Source organism: Salvia splendens, chromosome 19 (assembly GCF_004379255.2).
Source record: "Salvia splendens isolate huo1 chromosome 19, SspV2, whole genome shotgun sequence".
NCBI lineage: Eukaryota > Viridiplantae > Streptophyta > Magnoliopsida > Lamiales > Lamiaceae > Salvia > Salvia splendens.
Genome location: NC_056050.1, coordinates 27,760,563 through 27,772,607, shown reverse-complemented (window position 1 = coordinate 27,772,607; position 12,045 = coordinate 27,760,563). Strand labels below are relative to the sequence as shown.

Genomic DNA, 12,045 nt, shown 5'->3' with positions numbered 1-12,045 from the left:
TTAATTTCTAATCAGCATCAAGGCCCAGTGGAACCCACTATGTATCCCCAAACTCATTTATTACGCTCAATGCATAAAATGACAAATAATAGAATAATTATATAGAAAGGCAAATTGCCAATAAATTACTTATAATACATGCCAAATCTAGTGTGTCATAATATTTTGAATTATAAATTGCTAAGTTTACAATTATTTATTGATCTTCTTGCTGGTGAAATATGCAATTACATGACAACATGTTGGGCCAGACCGCACCACAAGTTTGAGGTTAATGACCTTATCACTATCTCCTTCCTATTTGAGATTATATGAACTCTTATATCAATATTAAAAAAATTATTGATTTTTGTATGGTGCACTTGACAACCTTGTCCATACTAAACCAATTAAACAAATATAATAATGTAATAAAGACTTTATTCATAAACCAAAATCTGTGTGAAGAGAGAGTGGACAAGGAAAGCGACAGAAGAGAAGAAATTCGGAGGGTGGGGCCCGCCTAAGGAAGCTGACGGCGGCTGCGCTGCCTCCCCTGTCTACTGTTCCCCCCGCCCCGCCCCCTTTTGCTGCGTTAGGTCGTCGTCTACCCCCCTCTCACTCTACGCCACGTGGACTGCTTGTCTTCTTCCTTCTCTCTCCATCGCTGCACTGCACTATGTTGCCATTCCTTCCTCCTTTCAAAATCAAACATCCCTCCCCTCCCCAAGAATATCCAAATTCCTATGATTAGACTCTTCAATAATGAGCATTGTCCCGGCCAGAAAGGACGTGGAGCGTGCGCCAATCGCGATGGGCGACGATTTTCAATGACCTTGTACGAATGTGGTGCCGATCGTGCATGGCTGCCGTTGTGCACATATGTACTGCACTGCGTGATAGTATGATAATAGGAGATGAAAGAAACGTGACTGATTGGGCTTATGAGGAAAGTTGTTCAAGTTCGAAGTTACAAGCGAAAACCTAATTATGCAATGCCTCGATTTTGAGAATTCGCAAGAGGACATGCTTCTCGGTGCAAAGAACAAGCTCGTGGCCGCATTAAAGTTTTGACGCACGCTAACAGATTTTATCGTTGAATTTTGATTTACTTTTAATTAATGTAGTGTACTTATAAATGAAAATATTACTATGTTGCTTTATGATTTGAGGTTTGGTTTAGCATATCATGCATATGGCTTATTTGAGTTGTAGTTTATCGTATAATTTGAAAGGGATAATGATGTAAAAGAATTTTGACCTCGTTGAGAGCATATAGAGAGATGTGATTTAGCAATGCCCTTAATTAGAGCATAATTGACTTGTGTAAATGGAATATGTTACTATTAGTCAAAATTACAGTTATTTTTTTTTTGCTAATATAATTAATTCTATTTATTTATGTATGCGTAATAAAACGTGACCATTATTGCTCAACGACATAAATGGCCTAAGTTTCATTTATTTCCAATGTAGTTGCATTATTATTAAGTTCTAAATGGGGGCCCTGTTATAACTTACAACGGTAACTACACAACTATTACTATCAATTATCATAATATAGGGAAAATTTTGAGATTTGGAAGGACATTAGTGAATAGATTAAAACAAATAAGTGCCAAATCAGATTTTATACTATATGTATATATATTGGAAATGAGAGGGGTCATTTGCCCCTTGTAGTGACTTTGTCACAAACGAATTTGTATCATGTGCATGTTTTGGTGTTTCAATGTAGCTGATTGTGTTATGGTTCAAAATTTTCTTACCAAATTGTGTTCATTTGGACCTTAAATAATTGAGTTATTATCAGATTCATCGGACTCCATTTTGAATAATATAGAATCCATTATTGAAATCTTTATCATACTACTCGTTTATAAAAAACAATCTATAAACGAGTGCATACTTTCTTTTTGAATGGACATATATATAAAAGAATTAATTTATTGCATATAAAATCTAGGCATGCAAAACGGACATGAGACTTCGTCATTCGAAATCATACATTCATAATATACTCCACTATCATTTGTTTGCTGAAGTAATTAATTATTTTGAAAGCAGTTCAATAACTTCAATTATGTACTAAACCACTTAAAACAATAATTTTAATTATGGAATATGAACTAGGTCTTCCTCATCAATTGTAGGTCATAATTAATGGAAAAGATGCATAATTCAAATGTATTAAATTAATGCTGTTATGTGTAGGTGAATGATGTCTTTTTAAATTCATTCTTTATGTAAGACAACTATATGATCTATATCCATTTAATATTGGACAAGTATTAAGTTATTGAAAAAAAAAATTACTAAGCTTTCCAAACAAATAATAAAATAACTAGAAATCTATTTTCTACTCCTCTATTTTATAGTTTTATAATAGTGGAGACATTTCTTTTCAGCACGACAATTAAAAAAAGGTGTGTAATATATAGTATTAAATAAAAAGATAATAAAATAGGAGAAGGGGAAAATGGGAATTGGCGCTATTAAGAAAAATGTGTGTAATATATATTAACTTGCTCCTCACCACACTAGGGATCCAAACCTTTTCCATACAAGTAAATTAAGTGTGCATCAATTAAAAAAAATGAAATATTCATATATACAAACACCCACATTTTCAACCACAAATTAAGGAATATCCCCTTTTCCAAATATCTTCCAATCTCAACAAACAAATGCATGAAATTGTTTCCCCATAAATGATTCCAACACAAAATTGTGAAACTTTTGGCTTCATCACCATATATAACCGATCCACGTCACCAAAATGGGTCGAAAAAAATTTCCTTGCATATCAAGAAAATGGATTTACCCTTCCTATTTCAAGGAAAAAATTGAAATATTAGGCCAGAAATTTTATTAATAGAAATAGAAAAGGTTCCTCCACTTTTATTTGACCCAGAGTAAAAGTAACTTTGGTCTAAACTCAACTCAGAATATTTTATTTTTCTTCGATATTTTGACTGTTATTACTGTGTAAAAATTCGTGAATAAGTGGAGAAATGATAGATAAAAAATAGAGGTGTGGAAATAGCACTTTTACTTGCATAAAACTAGACTAGGCCCCGCTAAAGCTCTTCCTTGCTCCACGCGCCGGTGAGAGAGTGCATGTGGTGCGTGGTTTGATATACTAGTAACTCAATTATTATTTATAACGTCAACTTCAATTTCACTAACTTTTTTCTCCCTCTTATTTTATTAATTATACATTAAAATATATGTTATTTACAAGTTTATTAATTTTTTCGGGATGAAGGGAGTATCACGGTAAATGGTACTCCACGCGTCCCACCATAAATAACTCGTATTTTTGGGATTGTTTAACTTAAAATGAGTTATTTCCTAATTTTAGCAAAAAAATACTACTAGTAATTAGAGCATCTACAATGGATGACACCCGAAACAATCTCTTTCCATGCTGGAACATTAATTTACACTATTTATTATTCAGTTTTTAAAATGAAAACACGAGACAATATATAATACCAAAGTATTTCATTAAAATTTAAAAATATTTAAATATATATTTGTGCATAGAATATTTATTGATTAAGGAATTCCACCAATTTTATTTAGTCAAAGAAACCATTAATTATGGAAATTATTAAATAAGAAATAAATTAAAAAACATTAATTAATGAAATCAACTTTTAGTAATTAAGAAATTAAAAATTTTAATTAAGGATGCCATTAATTAGGTATTAAAATCATTAAATCCAAAAACTGTTTTATTTCATTTCTTCCTTCTTTCTTTTTCTCCAAAAAAAACAACAATAGCATTTTTTTCAATAATCAATGTACATCGCGCCTTCAGCCCCCACAACGGACTTCGTGAGTGGTCGCGCCTCTAGCAGCGCCCATCGCGCGTCTCTCTCTAGGCATGGAGCCAGTCGCTCGACCATCCCCATCCACCCGCAACTCAACGAAGGGTAACTACCAATATGAAAACACATAACAAAAGGGTAATTATCAATATTAGAGCATCCGCAGCGGTGCTCGCTGCGACGGACGACGTCCGTGCCGCTGAGCAGTCGACGTGGCGCGTTTCTATTCGCCAATGGATTATCCGTTGGAATTATTTTTTTAAGAGATGGTTAAGGGACGGATAAGAGATAGAGGGTTGTAGGTTCCGTCCCTTAGTTAAGAAATGAAGTAAAAAAGTACAGTGAGACCATGAATAATAATTTAAGGGACGGATAAGAGAAAAATAGTATAGATGAACCTTATATCTTAATCCCATTATCGTTTCAATACTCAAACCATCTGAATCCCATATTCCAAGTTGCGATTTTGAAACCATAATTGCAGAATTTCCAAAGAAAAAAGATGATTAAGAGCGGCGCGTGGATATGTAGATAGTAAAAGTGAGTAATGAAAAAAGTGTAGCCTCTTTGGGAAACGGCAGTACGGCTGACGGCCGCTGCTACACATCTCACATCCTTTTACTTCAAACTGCTTAACGTCGCTTCACCGCCGTTTCCTCTCTCTCATAATACTCCATTTTCTCTCTCCTCATAACGCATCGTCCTAGCTTTTAACAGTACTACACTGCCACCCCTGCTTGCTGTGTGCTGTTGCCAAACATTTAACTCTCTCTCTCTCCCTTCCCTAATTGCTTCTGCTCCTCTGCCTTCCATATCACGCCAAACGCCTGCTTCTTTTCTCCCTCTCTCTCATAACACATATTCCTACATTCACTGCCACCAATATCACGATTCAGCTATCAAGAGAGATGAATGACAAGACCAACTAAAGTGGAATTCCGCTCCAAGACTCCTTTTTTGAGCTCCTCTCCTGTGGGTTTGAAGGAAAGAAGATGAAAATGGAAGAGGGTTTTTCCCTCCGTTTTGCACCTGTCGTCTTCTTACTACTTCTGTTTCCTCTCGCTTCTTCATCTCTCAGCGATGAAGGTATCCATTTTTTTAACATTCACATTTTTTTGGTGGGTGTTTGTTTTGTCCTTGAGATTCTCATTTTGAAGAATGTGACTTTTGGCCTTTTGCTGCTGCGCCCATTGTTCGTTTTCAAAATAGTTTGCCAATTTTAGAAAGTTTTGATTTTTGGCATCTAAGCTGGAAAAGGGTGTGCTGACTGTTTTGATCTAAATGATGAAGCTGGGCTTTTCTTGCTCTCTTCAGCTTTCAAACTTTTTCATGTTTCTTGGTTTCTCAGAGAAAAATCATTTAGTACTTTTCTGGGTTTTCTTAGATAGCTGGAATTCAATTCTGCAGAAATATTAAAGGAAAAGAACTAAATTTCCTTTTTTTGTGTATAATTTTAAAACAATGTCACCCTCCCTTCTTCTTGTGAAATGTGCGTGTGATATCCATGTTGGGACGAAGCAGAATTTAACGACCATCATCACAATACTGTATTTGGGGAGAATCTCGAAAAAGGCGTTTCCTATGTTTACTTTTTTTTATTTTACTATTCTGTAATCATTTTTGCTATTTGTCATGCTTACTTTTTTTAATTGTTAAATAATGATGGCGATAGGCAAAGCTTTGATGGCGATCAAATCTTCCTTCAGCAACGTGGCCAATGTGCTGCTGGACTGGGATGAAGTGCACAATGATGATTTCTGCTCATGGAGAGGTGTATCTTGTGGGAATCTCACCACGTCTGTTGTTGCTCTGTATGTCCCTTTACCTCCTTTTTTGATTCCTGACTCATACTTGGTTGTAGTTGGTTTAGTTTCAGCAAATTACTTTCTTGATTTTGCTTAACCATAGCTTCTATTATGGTGTTTTGGATGAAGGAATCTGTCAAATCTAAACCTGGGTGGGGAAATCTCACCTGCCATTGGAGATTTGAGGAATCTTGAGTCTATGTAAGTGTTTAATCCAATAGCTTGTTTGTTTCTCTTACCTTTCTTGTCTTGTTTTGTCTTGGCTTCATTCTTACTTGCATTTTTTTGGCAGAGATCTTCAAGGAAACAAATTAACAGGTCAAATCCCGGATGAGATTGGAAATTGTGTCTTGCTTGAACTTATGTAAGCGTTGTGTTGGTCTTCCTTGTGTGGTATGGTTGCCATTGAAAGAATCTAGATGATGTATATTGTTTTTAATTATATCTTGGCAGTGATGTGTCTGAAAACTTGCTGGAAGGAGACATTCCCTTCTCGATCTCTAAGCTTAAGCAGCTTGAGCTATTGTGAGTTATATACGTGCTTTGTGCTATTTCTGATGAAGTTGTTAGTTGTTTAGCTTGATGTGCGAATTATGTACCCGTGTCAGGAACTTGAAGAACAACCAGCTTACTGGTCCAATTCCTTCGACACTAACCCAAAATCCTAATCTGAAAACTCTGTAAGTTTACTGATTGCCATCCTTGTAAGAAGTAGGCATAGTTAGTGTTTTCTGACTGTTTGTTGTGTTGGATTCAAGTGATCTTGCTCAAAACCAGCTTACAGGCGAGATACCAAGGCTAATTTACTGGAATGAAGTGCTGCAATATCTGTAAGTAATGCAACTGGATTTGCTAATCGTCAACCTAATTGTGAAAAAGAGTGCCTGTGTACTAACATGTTATTTTGCTCACTGCAGTGGTTTACGAGGAAACATGCTGACGGGAACATTGTCCCCCGACATGTGCCAACTGACTGGCCTTTGGTATTTGTAAGTGCTCTTCATTCTTCTGTACTGAACTTACACTTTTAACATATGAATGAATTTTGCTGCAATCTTATGCTCGTCTATCTGTAGCGATGTTAGAGGCAATAATCTCACTGGGGCTATACCCGGCAATATTGGTAACTGCACAAGCTTTGAGATTCTGTGAGTATAATTATGATTGTTCCTTTTAAGCCTCTGTTGTTCAACTCTAATGTCTTATACCTTTGCATATTAGGGATATATCTTACAATCAGATCACTGGTGATATTCCATACAATATCGGATTTTTACAAGTGGCTACGCTGTAAGTTAACTGATTGACTTAACCTTGTATCCGGTGAATGATTTCTTGCTAGTTTTTATGGTGTTAAGGTCGAGATTGATGTAGCACGGATGCCATGGACAGGTCTTTACAGGGAAACATGCTGACGGGAGCGATCCCTGAGGTTATCGGCCTGATGCAGGCTCTTGCTGTCTTGTAAGCATACTGCTCATCTCTTGTTGAATGGTTTTCTAAGAGTTATCACAAGCATACATGAAATAATCGTCTCGCTTACTTTTTTCAGGGATTTAAGCGAAAATGAATTAGTTGGACCAATTCCACCAATTCTTGGCAACCTCTCTTACACAGGAAAACTGTTAGTCTGAATTTTTTTATTGATTATTATGATTTTGTTTTATTCATCAGCTCTTCTTTGAATGGTCTCTAAGGATCCAATTGTTCTACTTTCAGGTATCTTCATGGCAACAAACTTACTGGTCCAATACCTCCCGAGCTGGGAAATATGACAAAGCTTAGTTATTTGTAAGTTCTTGACTTAGTAAGCTGTTGTTACATAGCAGTTTTTGTGGCTTGATGCTAATACGGCTCATTTTGAAGGCAATTGAATGATAACCAGCTGACCGGAGGTATTCCATCTGAGCTTGGGAAACTGGAACAGCTTTTTGAACTGTGAGTCACTGTACCCTTTTTACCTTCAATCAATCATACAAGTGCTGAATGTTTTAGTTACTTCCATCAGAAATCTGGCCAACAACAACCTTGAAGGTCCCATTCCAGAAAATATAAGCTCTTGCACGGCATTGAATCAGTTGTAAGATGTCTACTTATTCTCCAGAAGTTACTTCTCAGATGTGTTTGCCTTTTTTGGTTTTGCTAACTCTAATCTTTGCAGCAATGTGCAAGGAAACCAACTAAATGGATCCATTCCCTCGGGCTTGAAGCATTTAGAGAGCCTCACATACCTGTACTTTCTACCTATTCCCTGGCTTGTTGCCCTTAGCACTCTATTGCACACATGACTGGAATAAATTGTTTCTTCTTGATCGGCAGGAATCTGTCTTCCAACGAATTCAGAGGCAGCATTCCAGTTGAGCTGGGGCACATAATCAATCTTGATACATTGTAAGATCTTCAAAATATTCTACATTGTAAGTTTAATAACTAATAACATGATCGTATCGTATGACTTTCTTCTGTTTTTCCTTTCCTTAGGGATCTTTCGAGCAACAACTTCACAGGAACTATTCCTGCCTCCGTTGGTGACCTCGAGCATCTCCTTACTCTGTAAGACTGATGTGCTTTACAGTGTTGATTACATTCATTTGCTCCTGGAAAATATGTAATTGTATGCTTTTCACTGTAGGAATTTAAGTTATAATCATCTAACCGGACCCATTCCTGCTGAGTTTAGCAATCTTAGAAGCATTCAGACCATGTGAGACACCTTCCTAGTCAGCTTACCTATAGTAAATATATCATAATTTTCTCATAATTCATTCATTGTGTAGGGATATGTCATTCAACACGTTGTCGGGTAGCATCCCCGAAGAGTTGGGCCAGCTGCAGAACTTAGCCTCTCTGTATGTTGATGGTTTTTGAGTTGGTCCTCTTTAATAAGTTCCATTTATGCTTACTTATGAACACAATTTCCTCTGAGATACAGAATACTGAACAACAACCATCTCAGTGGAAAGATCCCAGAACAACTAAGTAACTGCTTGAGCCTCGATAAGCTGTGAGTCCCGCTGTGGCTAAGAGCAACGTCTTCGTTTAAACCAGCCATTCCTTCGGTAGCTAATGATACGTTTTTCGGTCTGTTGCAGGAATATTTCATACAACAACATTAGTGGGATTGTTCCTTCTGGCAGAAACTTCTCTCGTTTTTCACCTGACAGGTAGACATCAAAATCCTATTTCATGTACGTTTATTCCATTGCTGTTGTTTTCTTATGATCGCTGCTGAACTCAGCTTCATTGGGAACGCCTTACTCTGCGGTCACTGGTTGGGCTCGATATGCGATCCGTACCCCTCTAAAGCTAAAGGTTCTGTATGATATCTTACTAAGCCTTGATTGCCTGATACTTGATCTCTATTTGAATTCTTGGATTCTGATTTGAGTTGCTAATGTCTCGATTCAGCTGTATTTTCACGAACTACGGTTGTATGTATCGTGCTGGGGTTTATCGCATTGTTATCCATGGTGCTAGTAGCTATATACAAGTCCAACCAACCTAGGCAGTTCATAAAGGGCTCCAAGAACTCACTGCAAGGTTTATGCATATTTTCTTGTTTTTCGCCCTTTTCTCTCATATATTCACACCTTCTCTCTCCGTGATCAGGTTCGTCGAAGCTCGTTGTCCTTCACATGGACATGGCGATACACACATATGAGGATATAATGAGGCTCACAGAGAATTTGAATGAGAGATACATCATAGGATATGGAGCTTCCAGCATAGTATACAAATGTGTGTTGAAGAATTCCCGACCTATTGCAATTAAGCGACTCTACACGCAGTTTCCTCATGACTCTCGTGAGTTCGAGACTGAGTTAGAAACAGTTGGAAGTATAAGGCACAGGAACCTTGTCACCTTGCACGGATACTCCCTCTCCCCCCAAGGAAACCTCCTCTTCTATGATTACATGGACAATGGCTCTCTCTGGAATCTTCTTCATGGTTCGTGCGTTTCCTTTTCATTTCACCTTCATTTCAGTCCTCGTTTGGAGATAATCTTTATAGGACTAAGCTCTTGAAATACGTTCACATTGCAGGTCATTCCAAGGTGAAACTGGACTGGGAGACGCGTCTGAGGATTGCTGTTGGAGCTGCGCATGGACTTGCTTACCTCCACCATGACTGCAACCCGAAGATCATCCACAGGGACGTCAAGTCTTCCAACATCCTACTCGATGACAACTTTGAAGCTCATCTATCCGATTTTGGAATTGCAAAATGCCTCCCCACGGCCAAAACTCATGCTTCGACCTATGTTCTTGGGACAATAGGCTACATTGACCCCGAGTATGCCAGGACGTCTAGGCTGACTGAGAAGTCGGATGTCTATAGCTTTGGCATCGTTCTTTTGGAGCTCCTGACCGGAAAGAAGGCTGTAGACAACGACTCCAATTTACATCAGCTGGTAAAAAAACTCTTCAACCTTCCATTTTTTGTGTAGCCTTCCTTTCATATGCTATAACTGTGTGGAGGGCTTCAGGTTCTCTCCAAAGCAGACGACAACACGCTGATGGAGGCCGTGGACCCTGAGGTGTCTGTCACGTGCATGGACTCTTCCCACGTGAGGAAAGCCTTCCAGCTGGCGCTGCTCTGCACGAAGCGCCACCCATCCGAGAGGCCCACTATGCACGAGGTGGCTAGAGTCCTCGTCTCGCTGCTCCCGCTGCCTCCTCCCAAGAAGCCTTGCGCTGCCACCACGCCTCCTAAAAGCATCGACTATGCCAAGTTCGTGGTAGGCAAGCCGCAGACTCCTCAGCAGCAGCACGAGGTCTCAAACTCCTCCTCGGACCCTCAGTGGTTTGTGAGGTTCGGAGAGGTGATCTCGAAGAACACTTTGTAAGTTTTTGGCTGGTGGTTTTGTGATATGATTAGATGCAACAAATTGAAATGGAGTTGAAGAAGGGATTCCCAATTTTGTTCCCTCAGTTTGATGGATTGGAAGGGAAGGAAATGGCGTATGTTTTAACAATAGGAGATCAAAAATTTGATACTTTGTTGCTCCAAAAATTATGTACTATACTATTGTTTTAGTTTTATGTTTGGACTGTTTTGATATGGAAATCTTTAAGGATGTAGGCATGCAGTTTGTCCATATTTGTATTGCTGCCACTAATTAATGCTAATCACATGAATTTCGCCTCTTATTTTATTTCTTTCTCGATTTTAATTAGTTGTGCTGCATTTACTTGTAGGATATATATATATTATTTGGTATAAAGAATTTAATGCGTTGTAATTTCAAATTTATGCAGTTACATTTGAAGTTATAATATACTAATATAGTATGAATTTAAATTATTATTCATTAAAATTAAACACTTAATCATACAAAATTAAATTCTACTTCAAATTTTTATGATTTGTAAATCTAAAAGTTAAGCAAAATTTGTCTCTATTCGTAGTGCAGGCACTTAATTATCCCATTTAAAATATAATTAGTGTGAATAACATTCTAATTACTTTAATTAATTAGGAACATAAAAGTCTTATTTGCTTTTATATAACTCACATTATTTTAAATATTATATATTTTGAGTAGTACTTCATCCGTCCCACTTTAGGAGTCCCAGTTGAGTTTGGCACGAGTTTTAAGAAATGTAAAGAAAAATTGGTGAAAAAAAATAGTGGAATGTGAATCATATTTTTTTATATTAGTTTTATTTTATAATAAAACGTGAGTGGAAAAAAGTTAATGGAATGTGAGGTCTAATACCATTTATGGAATATTTCAACCGGGACTTCTAAAGTTGGACACCCAAAAATGGTGAACCGGAACTCCTAAAGTGGGACGAAGAGAGTACTATGTTTGTTTAGATGCAGTTTTTGGAATGTATTTAGGGGGATAATTACACTATACATACAAAATATTTTACCAATATTTCAAATTTGTACAAAAAGTTTTAAGTTTACATATATCATACAAAAAGTTTAATTAGTGTTTTAAATTGATACATTCCGTTTAAATCATTTAACACCGTTAACCTTTTATTATTTTATACAAAAATTATGCCAGTAATAAAAAAATCATTACTTTTCTTAATTGTTGCCGAATTTAGCGTGCTAAATGAAAATGATCCTGGGCATGTCCTTCCAAATTATGTTTTTGTGATTTGTTGTTCATTAGTCTTCTTCCTGTTTCCTTTTTGGGGTGTGTGTGAATGTTGGAGACGGTAGGTGTAGAATACGTGAACCCTAGCCGTTTTCTCCTTTAATCCCCCATCAAAATCGCGTTTTTGGCAAAAGAATACGCCAAAACAACGTACCCGGCCGGGTGGTATTATAAAGGGTAAAAATCATCCGACCGAGTGATGATTTTCGACCAGTTTCTGACCCTTTCAGCGCAGAAACACCGTACCCGGTCGGGTTAATTTACAGGGTAAAAATTCACCCGGCCGCGTGAAAGTTTCTAGAACGCGCAG

General features: G+C 37.3%; 1 protein-coding gene across 2 annotated transcripts; it reads left to right on the top strand.

Annotated features, from left to right (window-relative positions):
• Window positions 1-4,484: 4,484 nt before the first annotated feature.
• On the top strand, window positions 4,485-10,775 carry LOC121778195 (LRR receptor-like serine/threonine-protein kinase ERL2). 2 transcript variants are annotated; one of them, XM_042175499.1, is made up of 27 exons: window positions 4,485-4,901; window positions 5,488-5,626; window positions 5,750-5,821; window positions 5,913-5,984; window positions 6,074-6,145; window positions 6,229-6,300; window positions 6,379-6,450; window positions 6,538-6,609; window positions 6,697-6,768; window positions 6,842-6,910; window positions 7,013-7,084; window positions 7,173-7,244; window positions 7,340-7,411; window positions 7,487-7,558; window positions 7,629-7,700; window positions 7,782-7,853; window positions 7,940-8,011; window positions 8,102-8,173; window positions 8,253-8,324; window positions 8,398-8,469; window positions 8,553-8,624; window positions 8,713-8,784; window positions 8,859-8,932; window positions 9,029-9,160; window positions 9,230-9,568; window positions 9,664-10,031; window positions 10,107-10,775. In XM_042175499.1, exons 1-27 carry the CDS (start codon window positions 4,808-4,810, stop codon window positions 10,464-10,466), a joined length of 2,943 nt encoding a protein of 980 aa, XP_042031433.1. In that variant the 5' UTR covers window positions 4,485-4,807; the 3' UTR covers window positions 10,467-10,775. The 2 variants fall into 2 exon arrangements, with proteins under 2 accessions (XP_042031433.1, XP_042031434.1); XM_042175500.1 differs by lacking the exon at window positions 4,485-4,901 and adding an exon at window positions 5,158-5,387.
• The last annotated feature ends 1,270 nt before the right edge of the window (window positions 10,776-12,045 follow it).